This window comes from Festucalex cinctus, chromosome 14 (assembly GCF_051991245.1).
Source record: "Festucalex cinctus isolate MCC-2025b chromosome 14, RoL_Fcin_1.0, whole genome shotgun sequence".
Classification (NCBI taxonomy): domain Eukaryota; kingdom Metazoa; phylum Chordata; class Actinopteri; order Syngnathiformes; family Syngnathidae; genus Festucalex; species Festucalex cinctus.
In genome coordinates, this window is record NC_135424.1 from 21234245 (window position 1) to 21254243 (window position 19999).

General features: G+C 40.8%; 1 protein-coding gene across 5 annotated transcripts in view; it reads right to left on the reverse strand.

Moving 5' to 3' along the window:
- dlg5a (discs, large homolog 5a (Drosophila)) overlaps positions 1-19999 on the reverse strand; it is a 53566-nt gene continuing 33567 nt past the window's right edge. Inside the window, exons 15-34 of one of the 5 annotated variants that reach the window (XM_077494910.1) lie at positions 19644-19736; positions 17369-18388; positions 16401-16521; positions 16156-16300; positions 14739-14836; positions 14494-14583; positions 13116-13266; positions 12562-12639; positions 9693-9855; positions 9453-9586; positions 8780-8941; positions 8506-8689; positions 6978-7126; positions 6126-6296; positions 4674-4864; positions 4467-4610; positions 4001-4128; positions 3700-3809; positions 3280-3389; positions 1-3175 (exon numbers count right to left, since the gene is read on the reverse strand). In XM_077494910.1, coding sequence (XP_077351036.1) covers positions 3072-3175; positions 3280-3389; positions 3700-3809; positions 4001-4128; positions 4467-4610; positions 4674-4864; positions 6126-6296; positions 6978-7126; positions 8506-8689; positions 8780-8941; positions 9453-9586; positions 9693-9855; positions 12562-12639; positions 13116-13266; positions 14494-14583; positions 14739-14836; positions 16156-16300; positions 16401-16521; positions 17369-18388; positions 19644-19736 — 3546 coding nt within the window. In that variant the 3' untranslated portion in view covers positions 1-3071. Of the gene's footprint in view, positions 3176-3279; positions 3390-3699; positions 3810-4000; positions 4129-4466; positions 4611-4673; positions 4865-6125; positions 6297-6977; positions 7127-8505; positions 8690-8779; positions 8942-9452; positions 9587-9692; positions 9856-12561; positions 12640-13115; positions 13285-14493; positions 14584-14705; positions 14837-16155; positions 16301-16400; positions 16522-17368; positions 18389-19643; positions 19737-19999 lie in introns of all 5 variants that reach the window. The other 4 variants (XM_077494908.1, XM_077494907.1, XM_077494906.1 and 1 more) reach the window with 4 other exon arrangements.

Genomic DNA, 19999 nt, shown 5'->3' on the forward strand with positions numbered 1-19999 from the left:
TTGTGATACAGACAAAAAACAAAAGACTTTTATTGTCATGTTATTGTCTCAACATATAAATCACATTCTGTTCATATAAAGAGACGTTCAATCAGTACCTGACATTGCATCGACAACCATTCCATGTTGTGTCCCGCATTTTCCACTAACATGCTATCTACACAGAAAAATACTAACATTACACTTTGCTTACTTCTTTTTTTTTTTAAGTTATTTTTAAAGCCCAATAGTCAACAGGTGGACCACGTTTCCTTTGAAAAAAAAAATGTGCAAGAATAGATCCCTTTTTATTTTTGAATAATTCAAAGGTGTGATCCTTTTATCTCATCAGAATAAAAAGACCCTTGATGAAATGTAAGGAACTGATGTGACACATTTAAAAAAAAAAAAAAAAAAAAAAAAGAAGTTAATTAGTTACAGTAGAAATGATAGTACCTAGTATCGGTAATCTACTGAAAATCTGGCAACAGTTACATGTTTACAGTTCACAGCTAAACAAGTGCAAAACAAACATAAAAAGGGGTAAAAACATTTTTTTAAGTGGATTTTGGCACGAGATAATACAGTTTTGCGGGAAGTCCATATGTAGTTCTTCGTCCCTCCTCAAAACAAAATTAAATAACAATAAAAACATCACGAAATGGATGATGAGTTCAAGATATTACCCTGCAAAATGTTGCTTCATTGTGTCTCTTCTTTTCAGGAGAACATCCATAAGTGACTGACAACCAACCACAAAGAGAAAAACAAAACAAAACGTGCTAACGTGATTGCCAGACCTTCCTAGGCATGTGACCTAGTGAAAATACATGGAATATATTCTTTTATATATAGATTTATATACTGTATATATATTTAGATTTTATATTTATATATTTGTGTGTGTGTCTGCATACTCTATGTTGTTAAATACACAAAGAGAGAGAAGGATATAATTACACAGTGGTCTGTCTAGCCCTGGAGTGCATTCTGAGGAGTTGAACCCGTTTGGATGCCACATCGGCCTCCTACCTTCTTAAAAAACAAAACAAAAACAAAAAACAACAAAAACAAAAATAATAAAGTCACGCGCTAGCCGCCGCAGCCCCGCATCGGAAATGAACACACACACATACTTGGGTGGGGAGGCTGCTTGCAGATCTGGCGTCTTCTACAGAAGGCACTTTCCAAAAGGCCCATAATAAACGCTGGCACCCTCCCTGCTACTCGATAGAGGACACAAATGCATAGAGCTAACGTGTGGTTGCCGTCACCGCGGGCAGTCTGAGCACAGCTACAGTATGGAATGACAACCACCATGACACTCGTTACAACTACAACTACAAGAACAACAACAGACTCAAGCACAAACAAAATCCATCATAGATGTCAGTCAGGTGCATAATTGTCAGGGAGGGGGGTCCATCAATGCCAGCTGATACACAGGCCAAGTTCTTACCAAATGAGTGTTAGGACCATGATGAAAAGTACAGCAACAAAAAGTCATCATTTTACAATAATAAGAATGGAATTTTATGAGAGTGAAGTCGTAATATTACGAGAGAAAAGTAAAGGTAATTTTACAAAAGTAAAGTATTTATAGGAGACTAAAATAATAGGAAGGAAAATGTCATCATTAGATTATAGTCATAATTTTATGAGAATTAAGCTGCAATATTCCAAAAAAGAAAGTCACAATTAAATGAACATGCAGTCATAATAGTACAAGAAAATGGTTGCTTTACCACAATTAAATGTCAATTTTGCAATTCAGTGGTCCCTTCACTACTTTGCGGTACATTTATTGTGGATTCACTCTATCGCAGATCTTTATTTGGGTCCATTTATGCTGCTATTTTTTACCTTTTTTTGTGTAACATTTGAGTAATTAAAAACAGCGCTTTCTTTCATTCAACACAATCTATTACATTTTTATACAAAAAAATAGAATATTTGGTAAATGTGTATCATGATAAGTTTTAAAAAATGTAGACATTTTTCTTCTTTTAATTCTTCTTTGCAAGTCAGTGTCCCATCACTGGTGAGCTATTTTTAGGACAGACCGTTATTTTTACATGCTGGCACCTACTGTACACAGTAAGGCCAATGTATAGTATGTCTCATTAATCCCTCCCACCCTTCTTTCCTCCATGCACATGCACTGCAGGAGACATAAAAACACAAGTTCATTGAAGGAAATGAACTTCAAAGAGGCTTCTTACTTACTCAAGAAAGACGGCATTAGTGGTTATTGAAGAAAGAAAAAAAACCCACTTTTTAACAAATTATACTTCATGGAAATTCATCTATCGCAGGTGGGTGTGGTACGTCCCAACCATGGAAAGTGAGGGAACACTGTAGTCAAAATTTTACTAGAATAAAATCACAATTAATAAAAAAAATATATATATAGACATTATACAGCAGTTCAGGAAGATTTTAAAAAATAATCTTTTTACTGAAATATAGCTGTATTATGAAGTAAAACTTACAATTAAGTAAAATAAAGTTGTACTATTTTGAAACAAACGCAAAAGAATAATACAACGTCACAAGGAAAAAAAACAATTATGGACATCAAACGTCACTGATTTTATAGAAAGAAAAAGTAAAAATGAAATTCATTATTTTATTTTATAACCTTATTCTCATAACATTACAACTTTTTCCCCTCTCGTTCCATTATTATTTCATTCTTTGAACTTCTGACATTATGTTTTCTCGTAATTTCACTCCTCCTGCACCTCCTTTTCATTGTGGCCCTAACACTCCAATGTGAACATCATTAGTCTGAAGGTTTTGCGTACACAACAGAGGGCATCGAGGCGGTTTCGGGTCATTGGAGTCAATACTGAAAACAAACACACACACACACACACCCACACACGCACACGCGCACGAAGGAGTTCTTCAGGGAAGACTTAATGAGTTTGAAGGTGGAGAGCTAGTGCTACGTGCCTGCTCTGGAGTACTTTGAGAAAATCAAGAGAAAAAAAAATAGATATCAATAATTTACAATGTAGTGTACCTATCGTATGTTGTGAGGAGGGTTTCATGAATTAGTGTTGAAGACGAGATCTCCCTTTGCCCGCTTAAGGGCAGCCGAGCGGAGTCCACAGGACCTTACTTTGTTCTTGATCCACTATAGTCATGATCTGAGTGCAAATGTATGGGAGGGAGCCGCCTTGGACGATACCTGCGATGGAGACGTGTTGCATTAAACGTACTGAAGCAATGTAGACGTACTCGCGTACACACACACACACACACACACGCACACACACACACACACACACACACCTGTGAAGAACTTGCTGTAGTCCTGCTCGATCTTCTGTGCATTTTCAAACTGCTCCTTGGAATGTTTCTGAGACACTTTGTCTCGCAGATAAACGGGATCTTTTTGCTCCCTGTCGACAAAGGTGGACACGTTAGTTACGACTGCGTAGTGGAGATATAGCGTTTAACTGTTTATCACCATTTCAGTTTTCATAATTTTTGGAATTTACCAAGAACCTCCCCGACTAATTTGACTGGTAGATCATTTAAAATCAATTACGTTCTAGAAGCAGGTCATGTGAAATGAAATCTTGAGCTGTGGAGACCAAATCTAAATGTTTCATTTGTTATTATTATTACTATTATTCTATTTTGTATTTACAGTACATAATAAGAAAAAGATTTAGGGTCAGAAACTTTTATTGGTATGGTGCCACTTACTTGATCTGCTTGGCATTTTTGTAGCGGACAAAGACAACGATGGGATAAATGTGAACACTGTGGAGCCTCTCGATGGCGTGTGGTGCGATGTCCAGCAAACAGTGACAACCCTGCAATGGAAAACAAGCAATAAAATCCGTCATAAACCAGAGGGGATTAAAAAAAACAAAAACAAAAAAAAGATTTGCTGTTCACAGACATCTTTATTGATGTCTGAGATGAAGTACGATAAAACTTCATTGCTAGAGATTAAGAACAGACAAATATAGAGTTATCACTTTGGATTACATGGGGCAAATACCTTCTCTGTTATTTCCTTTATGGATGCAACCGTGGTCACATCAAAATGGCCGCTGCGCCGCTTGTAGTCGATGAAGAGGCAGTCCTTGACGCCTCGCTCGATGGCTTGTTGGGACGCCTTCATCACCTCTGCAGACAAAAGAAAAACACATTTGCTCAATTTAATGCGTCTATATTGTCGATTACAGTGTTTAGCAACATTTTAGCTAAGAAAAATATTACATAAAAGTGGATCATAAACAGGTTAATGATCCTTTTTTTTTTTAAAAAAAGTAAATTGTGTTTTGACAACAGCAATTATGTTATCAGGTTAATGTTATGTATCTTGTGCCATCTGGTGGAAGAGCATTTCATTGTTCTGGAACGTTCCATGTGTATGTCCACCGTGCTGCCCTCCATTACACATCTAATTAAGAAAAAAAATAATAAAAAAAAATAAAAAAATCAACAGAGACATTTGACTTCACCTAGCAAACATCTGAAGAACTTCCCCGGAGACTCCTTGACAAGCATCTCCTTGACAGCGTCCGTCAGTGGGCCGAGGACCAGCACAGGTCTGGGAGAGGCACACTCCACCTTCTGGACCCTCTGGTAGGCTAGGCTAATACAGTCTAACACAAAGACCACATGTTATGATGGCATCATCACGTGGGACCGCTGAGGTTCCGACCGACCTTCCAGGAAAGAGATGGAGTCTGTGCTGATGGCATCAAGAGCCACCGTTTCCTTGCTGTCTTTGGAGCTGCTGCGCTTGTGCTTCTGCTTCCTCCTGAAAAAGGAGCGACGAGCGGCAGCCGAAAGAGTCTTGCCGGATTCTTCCTTCATCTCTGTCATGCTGTGTCGCCGGTAGAACTCTTGGTCCATCCTGGAATGTCGGAACCTGGGTTAATTGTTCCTGTAGTCGACGTCAAATACTCGAAAGCAGACTGAGCATCTTCCAACTGTTCATGAAACTGAAGAGTTAGTCCATCTTTTACTAACCTTTTAAGTAAGTACTGTACAAATACCACCACAACCTCCACATAAATTTTGGAATACGACATTTTTTAAACGGCATTTCTAATGATCATTATCATTTATTTATGACGATTAAATTACTTAGAATAGTTTTTAATTTTCTTAATTATTTTAGCTCCCTGGTGGAATTTTAGTTCAGCGGATAAAACTGATGCTTTTTCATTAATAAATAATGAGCTGACTGAATATAAAATATACATGAACATAAAAAAAATGTATTTAAAATATTTTGTTTTGTCAAAAAAGAACATTAAACAATATATTTGATCAAAAAATTCATTTAAATTGTCAAAAACAAATATAATAAAAAAAAAATAATCAGGATATTTCATTTTTTCATTCATTTCTTTTTCAAACATTTAGTAAAAAAAAAAAAAAAGCATTCAATGGTACAGTCAGTAACAAAATATTGCTTTATGTTTTGTCAATAAATATTAAAGTGTATATTTAATAAAATATTTATTTTATTTTAGAGCACAAAAGAACATTAAATGAAATAAAAATAAAAATCATATTTTGTCTCATGAAGAATAAAAACTAGCATGTTAAATCCCCCCCCCCAAAAAAAAATGTATATAGTCTGACAAAAGTTAGTATACATTTTTCCATAATTTTAAAGAAGCTAAGAGACTTTTTTTTTTTTTAAGTATTCACAGACAGAAAAACAATAGGCTTTAAAAAAAATAAAAAATAAAAAATAACGTTTTCTTCTACTTATTACAATGCATGCCAATTGAAAATGAGGTGGAAAAAAATAATCTAATTTCCTGGTCTGCTTTGGATACAGCAGTGTACACAGTAAAAACATTTACATTAGCTGTACAATTTACTGGCAATGTGACTTCAGTGTGAGCATTTTGAAATGCATCAGCTGATTGAAGATGTACACACAAAAACAATAACTGAAGTACTGAAGTGTGATTGGGAATGATGGCCTACAGCATAAACGCAGCCATTGACACTTTATGCTATCCACATTGCACCACCATACACAGACTTTTACCACACGCCAAGGCAATAAAAAAATAAATAAATAAATAAATAAATGAATGAATGAATGAATGAATGTGTTTGCATTAAGCGTGAGGTGCACTGTATTCTGCACTCACATGTATTTGCTGGGGATCTGCCCCCTCTGGATCTGCTGCGCATTCTCGTCCAGCTGCCAGGCCATCCACGTCCCAAAGCTGCCCTTTGGCAATGACTCGTCCACGTACAGGATGTCGTCCTTCTTGAACGTCAGGTCCCCCTCGGCCTCGCCCACGCGGTCGTAAAGTGCTCTAGGAGGGGGGCAGAGGCGGATACGTGGCAAGTTAAGATGAGGATGGTGGAAAGGTGAGGCGAGGCGAACGTAAAGTTGATGAGGCGGCAGATGTGACGGCACGGTTTGGCGGGAGAACAAGATAACGAGATAGGGAAGGATGAGTTTATCTACACACGCTGTCGGCCTCATTCCCCCAGCATCCTATCTTTGACAGCCAGGCTGACTGAGTGTATTTACTGCACATGACATCACCAGCACACTTGCCTATGTGACTGCGGCAGCTGCTGTGACGCTGCAACCACTCCACTGAACACTCCCAATACAGTGTGACTATTTCTAAACTTCATTTCCATTCAGACTCATATGGGAGACTTGGTTCCTAAATTTCACCAAATCCCACTTGCATCCCAGAGGGTGTCCCAGTGTACATTTCAGTAAGGACCTGGAAAAGCCTAAGCACCAAATTAAAAAGGCTGTTGGTGGTGGAGTGTGTGCAGAGAGTAGAGATGAGGTAACCCAAATTGGACATTTAGAATCAGAAAGGATCCGAGACATAATTGGTTAGATGAGAAAGATCCCTGCTTGTCCAAGGGCCGCTCCGGTGGCTGCTCTATTAATAGCAACGTGGACACACACGAGGATGCTTGGGGAAATTAATGCGTGTGAGCGTGTGCGCAACGTGCGATCGTGTGTGTACCTAATATAAAAGCCATCTCCGGGAACGTCTTTGAGCACATTGAAGTCATCCGCCCGATGCTGCACCTTGAACGTGACAGTCTCCGCCGGCTTCAACATCTCTACATAGACTTCCTCTGCTGTCTTGTTCTTCATATTCACCGAGTTATACTGCAAAAAGAGCCAGGGACAAAATAAGAGCAGTGTTATTAGCGGTGGTGTACCATTTTACATGGGCGACGCGAGCTTTCAGCTGAATTAAAAAGACGGCATATTGATTTGGGATGCCAGCGGGGAAGAGAGCAAACCCGAGGGAAGATTGAAGGACGGAAAGGGTGACAGAGCTGCATACTAATTCCATGAAACAGTTCCTTCCCGAGACGTAGGGGGCGGGCCAGGAACGCTTCTTTACAGGGTGTCTGCAGGGATCAGCAAATCAGCTTTTTAATGCTGTTTTTAATGCAACTTCAAACTAAATTTAATGCCCATGTCGTACTGCATATACAAACGCACACATATGCATACATAAATGCAGGTACTGTTTATATATAAGGGCTGTCAATCGACTAAAATTTTAAATTGTACTTCATTGGATGATTTACATTAGCATGTGATTAATCAAATTAATTGCACGCTATAATCGTCCAAATGTAAAATAACGTATTTTTTTCAAGCTTTTCCATTCTTGTTAATTATCAAATATGGTTACCAAATACAAAAGTGGCTATATATTTCATTGATACAGTAATTTTATAGTATGGTAAGTAAATTCATAGTTATTTGACGTTAAAAGTAAATATGCTAAACAGTTAAGTGCTTCATGTTGGACATTGGTGACAGGAACAGTACAGTTTTCTTTTCAAATTCAAAGCAAGCAACTCTTGGATTACAGACCATTTTATTCATTGTAAATTACAACTAGTCATCAGATCCCACAAATACATATATTTTTTAATCATATTTATTATTGCTAAATTGTGTTATTATGACTTCGTTGCACAATGTTGCATGTGAAACAATACATGAATTTACATCAATTGTATTTAAAATTTGAATGCCTCTAGAAATCATATTCAATGCTTTTTAATGCCATCTAAGGCCTTCATTTTAGAGGGAAAAAAAACAACAACATTTAATAAGACTTTTAATGTTTTTTAATGACGCGCAGAAACTCTGCATTATTATTATGATTTGGTATTTTACGCGCACGTACTTTGCCCAAGTGAAAGGAGAGAATGCTGACAGAGGAGATCAATGGAGCAAAATAACCAGTTAAAAACAACGGAGCCGCTTTGATCTGTGCTTGACTCAAAAGTAATGACAACATTTGTGTAATGCCAGGAGACAAATTCTTTCAAGATATTCCCACTACAGGTCTTTATGATCTCCTGTTGGAAACAACGTGACTGTCATTCAGCTTGTTTAAACTCAAAATTCTAATACTTCCACATCTGGTTGCATGCGTAAATAGGTTTTTGGTTGTTTTTATACAAGCAGACCTTTGGTAAAGCAGACATTAAATGTGCAACAGTAGGGAAATCCAGCCATACCTCCAGAATGAGGTCGCCAGGACGCAGGCCGTCAGTCCCTCTGGCGGGACTGTCCTCGTCCAGACTATCTATGTAGACGCCCCGCAGGTTCCCTCCGCATAGCGCGATTCCCACCTCTACCCCAGGCCGGTGAACCGTCACCAACCGCGGCTCGCCCGCCTTTTTGTTGCCGTCAGAGTGCATTCTGGGAGACAAGGACAGATGGTGTCGTGTTGTGACCATTAGATGATTTTGGTCTTTATTCCTGCGTACACACAGGAGAGATTTTATTGACCTGATGTAGTTCCGCGGGCTGGTAGTGGGCGTGGTTTGTTTGGAGGATGGCGTGAGAGTGCCCTCGTCCTGTTCGCTGAGCGTATCGATGGCAGAGTTTTCCGGGGTGGCGGCGCCGCTCCCCTGTGGTGTGGACTGGGTACTGACGGGCTCGAGGCGAGAACTGCAAACAAGTATAGAAGGTAAGTAAGAACAAACTATAGTCCGTGAGCTTAGAGGATTCATTAGCTGTAAGATGATGATAATCATCTAAATAATTTTAGATATACATCTTTGACTCTGTGTGTAGTGAACCTATATCTGAGTTTTAATTTTTTAATTGTACAACTGAAATTAGTTAAGCTTTCCAAGATATTCTGAGTTATTTAGATGGATTTTTTTGGTGACTTCCCCCAGCAATTAACTCCTATTTTATGAAAGGTAAATCTAACCATCTATAAAATATAAGCATATAAATGATTTACTGTATATAATTCTTGAATAAACGATAATATTAAATGCATTGATACGTATTAAATCCCATGTTTAAAGTTACAAGTACTAAGTACAAAATTACTGTTTCAAAGCCTTCCTGAGGGTCACTGTGGTAACTTGAAAACTTGAAACAAAAAATTTTGGGGGGAGTCAGGCTTGAGCTCAAACTCCATCTGAGGAGGTATAGACATGAGTGTTACCTGGATCGGGAGTGGTTTCCCAGCTGATACATGTGAGGGTTGTACTGGGCCATGATGGTGATGGTGTCGCACTGCTGGCCAATGATGAGGCGAGCCTGCTGCTCTGTAGCATTTCGCAAGTTGATGCCATTGAACTGAAGAAGGAAGAAGGGTTGAATTCGGTCCAAACGACACACATCGTATAGGCATATCATGAGGTACATTAGGGCAATCGGACAACTAAGCTATTTGTGTTCTTGCCTCCAGCAACTGGTCTCCGTACTCCAGTCCTGCCTGGTGGGCGATGCTACCTCCAGTAACTTTAGAAACAAAGATACCGCCGTTCTCCCCGCTCACGATGGAGATGCCCAGAGGCTCGGCGCCTTTGTGCACGATGACATTGCGGGGTTCCTCAAGATAAGGCCTGCACAGAAAAAACAAAGTTTCTTAATTTCTTTATGATTTGTTCTCGTAAAGTGAATGTCACTATTTTGAGGACAAATTGCCTGTTTTCTTAAAACATGTGATTGTCACTTTCCATTTAGTCATCATGAGGTAGCCCAAAATGCTTAGAGAATGTTGTGTGTGTATGCATAATCCCTTCATGTGATTGACATGAACTTTGTCTGTCTTCATGACAAGTCGGCATTGGGCATCGCACACAATTCCATGAAGGAAGATCAGAGGGATGGATTAGCAGCCAGAGACGAGGCCCAAACAGAGTGGCGTACAAACATGGCCCAGCCCAAAAGCTGGAGGTTGAGTAATACTAATAATGTCGTTGTGCAACACACACTGCAGGATCGCTAGGCTTCCAGCCAATATACACACATGCATATTGACCGTGTGGGCGTCACATGCAATATCTGAGAGGGATTTCCCCCACGTGGAGTGGGACAAGTGCAGACAAGACAAATGTATAATGATATACAGTGGTGCCTTGAATTATGATCTTAGTTTGTTACAGGACCTCAACTCAACTCAAAACACTCAAATCTCAAATATTATTTCCCTCATGAAATTAATGGAGTGCCTCCAGTGCCATAAATAATAATAATAATAATAATAATTATTATTATTATTATTATTTTTACAAAAATGTTCATTTTAAAATTTTATTATTACCGTACTTTTTGAAGGGCTACAAAGCATAAAAGATATTGCGTCTTTCTCCAAGGAATGCTTTCATAGTTTAAGCTCTGTGGCATCTTGGAAAATGATTTCATTATCCCCAAACATTTTTTCAATTGAAGGGATAAGAAAGCTGTCCAAAATGTCAATGTAAACTTGTGCATTTATTGAAGATTTAACCACAGCCATCTCTCCAGTGCCTTTGCCTGACATGCAGCCCCATATCATCAAGGACTGTGGGAATTTGGATGTTTTCTTTAGGCAGTCCTCTTTGTAAATCTCACTGGAACGGCACCAAACAAAAGTTCCAGTGTCATCACCTTGTCCAATGCAGATTCGTGACTCATCACTGAAGATCACCTTCATCCAGTCATCCACAGTCCATGATTGCCTCTCATTAGTTTCCTTTAAGCTTTCCTGTATGTAAATCCCATTTCCTTGAAGCAATTTTGCAGAGTTCTGTCACATACATTGACTCCAGCTTCCTCCCATTTCTTCTTCATTTGTCTTGTTGTGCATTTTCTGTTTTCAAGACATATGGCCTTTAGTTGTTTGTCTTGACGCTTAAATGTCTTGCTTGGTCTACCAGTACGCTTGACTTTAACAACCTTCCCATGCTGTTTGTACTTGGTCCAGATCTTCTATACAGCTGAAAATGAACAGCCCACACCTTTGGCAACCATATGTGTAGCGGTACCTTCTTCAAGAGGTTTGATAATCCTTTCTTTGGTCTCAAGAGACAGCTTCCTTGTTGGAGCCATGATTCTTGCTAATCCACTTGGTCTAGCAGGTGCGATAACTGCACTGTTTTTAACTGCTGACTAACAACCAGATGTCATTTGAGGCAGGTGCCCAATTAAGGAAAGGAAATTGACTGGGTGTATCCTTATTTTCTGCTCAAAATGGAGCAATTCAATATTCGTTTCATCAGAATGGAGTGATTCCATATTTATTTTACTGCACTTGCCCTATTAAAATAACATTTGCTGACCAGCACAATGTTTTTTCTTCATTTCTTTTAGTGTTTCTGAAAGCCAAGATGATGCACTTTGGAATGACCTTACGATTGTTTCATGCTTTTTATCTGAGTTTGATCTACAGAATAAAACGTCTGAGTGATTGCTCGTCCAAGACTGGTGATTCCATACTTTTTGCTAGGGGTTGTATTTTCATGTGGAAAGCGGCAGCAAAAGAATTTAAATGTTATACTTGGTATAAACCACTGCTCCACTCACCATATAAAAGGAGTTATGTTGGGATAGTTTTATTCAAATAAAAGAAAATCTGGGTACACTTCTTTTTTTTTCCTCCTTAATACATTGCTGAGGTAATAATGGATCAGTACTCTGCATCAGCAGATCCTCAAAGTCAGGTGACTCGGACTCGGGCACAAAAAATGTGATTGTAACATTCCTAATTTTTATACTATATTCATTAATAACATAATTCAATAGAATGTAAAGAATTAAGTAGTGCATCACACTAATTCAACAGGCATTGTGCTGCTCATTATGGTTTGCAGACCTGAGCAACTGTGATGTCATTTTTGTCGACAGTAAGTGGCAAAATGGCCGTCCAGATTAGAAACGGTCTGATTTTGCTGCTTAAGTCATATTCCACAAACGTAATACTAATCAGAATGCCGTATTTACACCAGTCAGTACACTTCAAGTCTGGTCTCTTAAGTCAAGGTACCACTGTATATTCGAACCAAGTGTAAAAACAAGGGTCCTCCTCTCTTGTGGTGTTCCAATGCAGCATGCAAACGACTAGCAATCTAAACAAAATTCAAGCGTTCTCTTCGGGGTAAAATGCACCAAACATCTACTTTTGCATTCCATATGGCGCATAGGATTTTCTGCCTCTGTCCGTGGCATCTGCCTAACAGCAGATAAGCAGGTGAACGACAAGAGCTCGGGTAAAAGGAACGGGGTGGTAGGTTGGGAGGCGGACGTTGCCTGGCGTAGCAATGCCGGCAGCGCCCTGAGGCAGAACGAACCTGAGGCTTCTGAGAGAGGAGAACCTCGGCCTCGCGGCCAGAGGTATCCTTAGAAAAGATCGATTACGGTAAAGAGATCTGGAAACGGGAGGTTCGGAGGAGAAGCGGGAGGCAGATAAGAGACAGACATACATCAGAGTGAGACAGTAACACACGTGTGATGATCACTGAAGGCCGATTGTCGTGCCAAACGAGACAAACAATGTTTAAGGACAGAAGAGAACCAAGCACATAAGCACAGGAGACAGTCTTTCTTGATGTCACCGAGGGGCCGCAGTAGCTCTGACAGTGATGGACTTGTTGACAGTGATGGACTTGTTGCCTGGCAACACCTTTTGAGTCTTCAAGGAGCATCTCTGAGGCAAGCGTTCGAGATGATCCTTATTATTACCCTTGCCATCACTCACCCTGCTACATCGCTTTTACTCAATGCGGTCCCACAACAGATAACTCTCTAATCAACTTGACAGCAGAGTCAAAAACATCAAGAAGCATCAGAGTAATGCAGACATGCCATCCCAGACAGGAAATGACAGACGTGCGTGTCTTCGTACCTGTCCTTCCTGCGGTCGCCGACCGGCACCGGGCTGACCGAGATGCGAGGCAAGGTGGAAATGGAACCTTGAGATTGGTTGCTGGCGAAGGACGACGTCTCCAGGTTGAGCGGCGACTGCGGCGGTGTGATGAGGCTGGGGCTGCTGCACTCTGAATGCGAGAGGGAGCCTGCATGGAAAAGCACATGGGTGAGAGAAGGTAATGGAACATTTACACCTCGCATGCCGACAATGCACAATACAGGGAAGTGTGAGCACAGTTGTCAAGTCACGCCAACCTAGTCACTGGATTATTTTATTTTTTTTCCAAATTTAATATGATTTACAAAAGAAAATTAACAAAAAGACATTGCTTCAGCATTACCAAGACAACCAAGCCAAGTGAGGTTGAGGCTACCTCAGTTGACTTTGGTTGAGACATATGAGCACGTATTGTGCATTCAAGCTCACATTCACACCGAATGTTAAGTTAGAATTTTCATTAACCGAACATGCATGTTTTTGGAGTGTGAGAGAATAAAAGGAGGACCCAAGAAAAACTCAAGCACAAGGAGAACATGCAAACTGTACACAGGAATATATTGGCTGGGATTCCAAGCCGGAAAATCTCAAATGTGAGGCAGACATGCTGACCACTACCCAAAAAACAAAGGAAGTCGGATCAATGTTAAATCAACGTTGATTCAATTCAAATGTTGATTTAACATATTTTGATATCTGGATATGCTGCCATGTTTTTATTATCATGCTGAAAATTCTGTTAGCAAGCAAAAACACAAACAGCTTCAACTTACATTATGTTTGATAGACAATTAGCAGCGGTAAAAGGGGATAATGTTTCAGAAAGAAAGTAACTTAACTTTTCTTAATTTATGACAGATTAGTCAGCCCCAAAAAAGGCCTTTACACTAATACAATATGTTGCACTAGTCTAAACACAGCATTTTGATTAATTAATTGATTAATTTTGATTGCGGTTGTTGAATGTGAGTTAAGCAGAAAAATCAAACACCTTTAGGTCTCAGGTAACAACCAGTCACAGCTCACCTCTTTTCTGAAGCTGAGCCATGATTGGTCATTACCTGAGCCTTGAGTAACTATGATGTCATTTTCAGTCAACAGAGTGGGGAAAAGACTGAGATGGACAAAAAAGTGGGTTGATTTGGCTGCCTAATTCATATTCCATAAACCAAATATTAATCAGGATACCGAGTTTAGATTAGTGATGCTGCATAGAACATATTTTTGTCTTGAACATTTTGGGGTTTTACTTCCCCTGTAAAATCTGTAGCAAAAGGTTATACCGGTTCTTGTATGCATTTTTATATTAAGGTGTTTTCATACTTGATTATGCCATTTTACTCATGATTGCTCATACCTCTATCTGAGCCCAGCATAGATCGAGGATAGCGAGGAGTAGAAGGAATCTTGATCCTCTCCGCCCGGTATTGGACATTATTAGAAGAACCTGCAGTCAAATTGAGACAGCAGAGGAATGAATGGGGGTAATGTCCGAAAACAAAGCGTGACAGGGGAGTGTGTGACTTTCACGTGTACGTGCGTGCGAGCGTGTATGCATGCCAGACTGACCGAGTCGTGCGCTGGAGGGCAGTGAGTGTGTACCGTGTGACGCTCGGCTGCTGCGTGATGAGGATTCAGCATAGTCGCCACCCCGCTTCTGCTGGCTGAGATCCAGGCTCAAGCGACCCTGATGTTGAGGGCTGGCAAAGGAAGAGGGGGAATTAAGCCTTCGGAAATGAAATTATGCATACAATGTTTAAACAATTGTATGAATATGCAAGATGTTTCATAGTTAATTAAATTGATCGGCTGACCCGAACTGCCACTGCAAAACATAAAAGCGAACCAACACTAACCGAATTTAATTATATGCTTTTGCCCGTTGGGGAACAGACTCATTTGAAACTATTAGTCATCAGGAGAAGCCAAAAAGGGACCACTGAGAAGAAGACTTGATCTGAAGACTTTTTTTTAAACACAATAACTGTTCTAATTCAACGGCTGTTTTTGAACGCCAATGACATCATAAGGGCAAGTGAAGTGTGCCCACTAATGAGGCTCTGGTTTTCCATGTTTTTTTATTTTGTTTTTCCAACCATCCTTTCAAATACACAATTGCTTATCTGCATTCCAGACCACAAAAATAAAAAGTTGGACCAATGTACCCCGACTTCCCCGAGATAAGGGTTATCAAACTCATTTTAATTCAGGGACCACTTTCACCCAAATTTGATCTCAAGTGGGCCGGACCAGTACATTTGCGGTCTAATAAGCTATAATAAAACAGACAAAAAATATTTCTTGCCTTTTTTGGTGCTAATAATTATAAATGCATTCTTAAAATATTCCCATTTATTATCTTACTGCAGAGCAATCTTGACCAAACTAGCACAAATTTTTTTTTTGCATCAAATCCTAAGTAATAGCTACATTTCAAAATGTGGTCGTCAGTGAGCCCTCTGTCAGACAAAATTAGCAATGTTAATATGTGGTGGTACCCTTGTAACCAATTAAATAGCACACAAAATGTATTGGCTGATTATAAAAGCTATCAGAAGTTATCACAACCTGTTCTACGTATAGCTATGATTATATATTGCAATACCCACATTGCATTTTGGGGGGGGGAATCAAAAAATGGTCCTGAAAATGTTATTTGCCACCAATATCACCTCTGTTTTTATTTGCTTTCCATTTTAACTTGAGAGTAGCCTTCTGATGTTTACAGTGAAACAGTTCCAACGTCTGAACAGTCTGGAAAGTTGTAGGAAACATTTAAGTATGGTGACATAAATGGAAGCTTTGGCTTGAACATGCTAATTAATGTTACACTTTCAAAAACTATATTAGTATAATAATTACGTTAAAACATGCAACAAATGCCAATAGTTAGACACGGAGCATGGAGATGTAATGGTTATGGCCATCTTTCTTCCATTTGAGCTGATGCTACTGTTGAAGACTGGATGCAACCCGTGAATTTGGGAGACAGAAACAGGAAGTGCAGTGAGGAGATCACCTTGTGGGTGTGTGCTGGTGACAGATCTGGGAGGCGACTGACGGACAGTTGCTGGTATGAACGCGATGGCTGCGCACCGTGTACACGGGATTTCTCATCACGGCTGTCACGGCGGGGCACGGAGACAGACCCCTGTGGGCCGAATCTGACGAGAACAGATGCCGTGTCAAGAAGAGGAAAGAGGCGGGGGGCTGATTGAGGTCGCATGTTGGTGAGGTGAGAGATGAAGTGTTGGAGAGACTCACTGGGAGGGAGGCTGCCGTTGTAGACGGTGGGCACAAAGCCGACGCTGTGCCGATGGGAGCGGCTGGGGGAGGAGCGCAGCATGTCCCGTGGCTCCGGTGAATGCTCGTCATTCGAGTAGCTCTGTTGACAGATGACAGGAACTGGTTAGCGTTCTCCTTTTTAGGATAGATAATTAACTCATTCACTCCCAGCCATTTTCACTGAAGCAACCCCCTTCTCTTCCAGCTATTTTACTGGATTTTGACTGATTTTGCAAGGCCCACAGAATATTGTGTTTTATTGCTATAAAAACATGGAACCTACCAAAAGAAAAATTAGTCTCTCTTCTTTCATCAGGAAAAAATATATATGTTTCTATCTGTTTCCGATTTGAAGCAATTAGCATTAGAATATAGGCTAAGTTTCATCATTATTCACAAATCTGCTTTGAATTGTGGGGAAACGGCTCGTTTTCATCATGGCTCTGGCTGATCTATTATACTCAGCTGCCACCTGCTGGCCATTTTTGTAATTGCAGCAAATGAGTTAAGCAGCGGGAAGAAGCACCAAAAGGAAAAAAAAAAATAGAATGACATTGTGATACTTAAACGTTTATATCTCTATAGCGCGGTCTTTTGTGCTCCGGAGCCCGTCTACTTCTTGGCTTCCTGGTTGTAGGGGACCCCTGGGGAGTGAGTCAGCTCGCGGGCTGGGTGGTTTGTGTCAGTGCGGTGCTATCGATCAGTCCGACATGCTGGCTCAAAAGGTAAAGTCCTCTGGCACAACTCAGGGCCGTAATTTGTTAGGGGGGCAGGCTTGGTCCCGCTGTGAGGATGTGAACTGTCTTTAATTTGAGGACCCACATCTCGAAACAACATGGTATCTCTTTAATAAACAAGCTATTGATCTATCAGAAAGAAGAGGCGTGATGATGTGGACAACAATGATTTAGTATCTATTTGTGTTTTAATTCACTTAACGGGCTGACCTGGAATGCGGGAAGAGCGATGGTCTGTGGTGTCATCCTGCGGCGAAGGGCGGGGGCGGATTTAGGGCGTGGCCTTTTCACTTCGGGCTCCTCACCTCTGGTTCGCCCGATGTCCTCGTCACAAGATTTCCTCGAGGTCAGGACTTTTCCGTCCAGGAAGTAGTGGTTGCCGTTTCTGTCTCGCTCCCGCTCGCCCGTCGCCGTGGAGATTGCGGTGTCGCTTTTGCCGTCGGACGTGATGGTGCAGTCGGACGCGGAACTGCTCTGATGTTTGTGTTTGAACTTGAAGGAGTCGCTGCGGGTGGGCGGTGTCGGCGGGGTCGGGGTGGGAGTGGAGGAGGAGGAGAGGGTGTCGGTCTTTGAGGGTTGGGGGGAGTGCAACGCTGCAGTCGCCACCACCGCGATCTGACTGGCTGCCATGTACTCCAGTTTAGAGGACGGCGTCTCTGGTCGTTTGAAGGTGTCCGGGTCGAAGATGGACTTTCTCTGCTTGGGGGATTTATAGATGGAGAGCTGTGCCGCTGCCGGGACCGGGCTGCTGCTATCTGGCGCGACTGACATGCCTCCCACCACCATTTTGGGCCATGTTCCTCCACTGTGCTTCCTGTCCTGGACCGCCTCCATGGTGAGGCAGTCAGGTGCGGAGACGGGGTCGAACGGCAAGGAGGATGGCGCCTTCGAGTAGGGACAGCACTCTTGAAAGGCGCTGGGGCCATAGCGGCCCGTGCCCAAGTCGGACGCAGGCCGCAGGCTCGTGGAGTGAAGAGAACCCGTGGAGAAGGGTTTGCCCATATCCCCGTAAAGCTCATCGGGTTCTCCTCGGTGCTTCCTCCTCTCGCCGGGGATTCTGCTGCTCCCGACGTCGGGGCAGAAGATGTCCGTCTGCGTCGAGCTGTTGTGTTTGAGGTTGCGGCTGTTCCGGGAGTGGATCTCAGACAGGGGGACGCGCCCGTTGGACTTCTCCGATGAATCACGCAAACTCTCAAAGATGTTCTGGCCGGATGTACTGTGAGGGAAGAACTAAGAGGCAGAAATATGAACATAAATTAAACAGCCATTAGTGTGACAAGACGATTTTAATTCCTTCATTTCAGGGAAACAAAGGTTAAAATTCTACAAAAGCGCAACAAACAACATCCTAATTGGTAGTGATCAGTGTTAATTTTGACAAGAATCTTTTATTAATTTTAGTTATAGTCGTTTGATGCAAATTAAATAAAGTTTTAGTCATAATTCAGTCTGCTGATTGTATTTTAGTTTTAATCCCATTTTAGTCGGCAGAAGAAAAAAAAAAAGAGAGCAATTTTAGTCAACTAAATTGACAGTTTAGCCGATATTTTCCTTCAGCATACATTTAAACTTTTATACTGAAAATTATAACACACTTATTTGTAATTGTAGTTTAACACACAAGACACATTTAATAATACAACAATGTCTTAATTGTTTCTATGAAACATGTTGAAATTACAATAATATAACTTCACCTCACTTAAAAAAAAAAAAAGTGCATAATTGCTTGTGGTTAATTTTACAGCTGCACAATGAATGTAAACATGTCTGAACATTGAATAAAGTGCAGTGAAGACTGAACAGTTTCTTTGTGGTTCTTTTCTCCAACTCAATCTTCTGATTGGATTGTGTGAATTCTCGTCACTGTGTTTTAATTTTCATTTTAGTCATTGACGAAATTGACAGTCAATTTTAGTTATAGTTATAGTCTCAATGAATGGCTTCTATTTTAGTTTTCGTTTAATTTTCGTGACGAAGATGACAATTTTTCATCAACGAATCAGTGGTTGTGATATGAAAAAGATTTGCCTTTACATTGATGCCAAATGCATTGTATGGCTCAGACTAATTCACCTTGTTTTGTCATCAAAGATCACTGCAAAATCACATTTTTTCGTCTCATTACAAACGGTGCACATTACTGTAATGTTGGTGATTAACAAATAGGAGTTAGATGTGTTAACAACTGCCTGAATTGGAATTTTGACTAATGATGGATAATTAATTCCTGGATGGACATAAAGATCTATGGTATTTTTCATTGGCCATGCCCCAAAATATCAACTTTGTACTTGGTGGAAGCCACAATTAGAAGGTATGAACCCCAATTAACAATGAATGCATCAAATGGAAGGTTGTGCTTTTCACAAGACCCACTTACTAAACTCTATGTAGGGCACGAAAAAAAAAGTAGGAAAAAGTTCTTTGACGGTTCCAGGAAAAGAAGCTGAAAAGAAGCTCAGAGAGTGAGTGTGTGGCCTACCTTCATGAGAGAGAGGCTGAGAGAGTCCCGGCAGTTCCTCAGCAAGGCCTCGCACTCTGTCACAGACTTGTTATCCAGAGCGATGCCGTTTATCTGGGGAGAGGAGACAATAGAAATAAGGACAGGTCCTTCTTCGTTAAGTCGGTGCACTTTTTTTGGGTGATATTCCCTGTCAGGTGCGCACTTTGTTGTGGATGACAGTGCGGTTGAAAGAGATGCAATGCAGGTGACACGCCCGGGGCTTGAAAAGCGTGCAACTCTTTGTCAGCAGCGGTCGGGTGGGAAGGCTGAGGAAATCTAGGCCAGCACTTTTCAGCGCGTAGGGTCATCACGCCACAATCTTTCCATTTCCATCG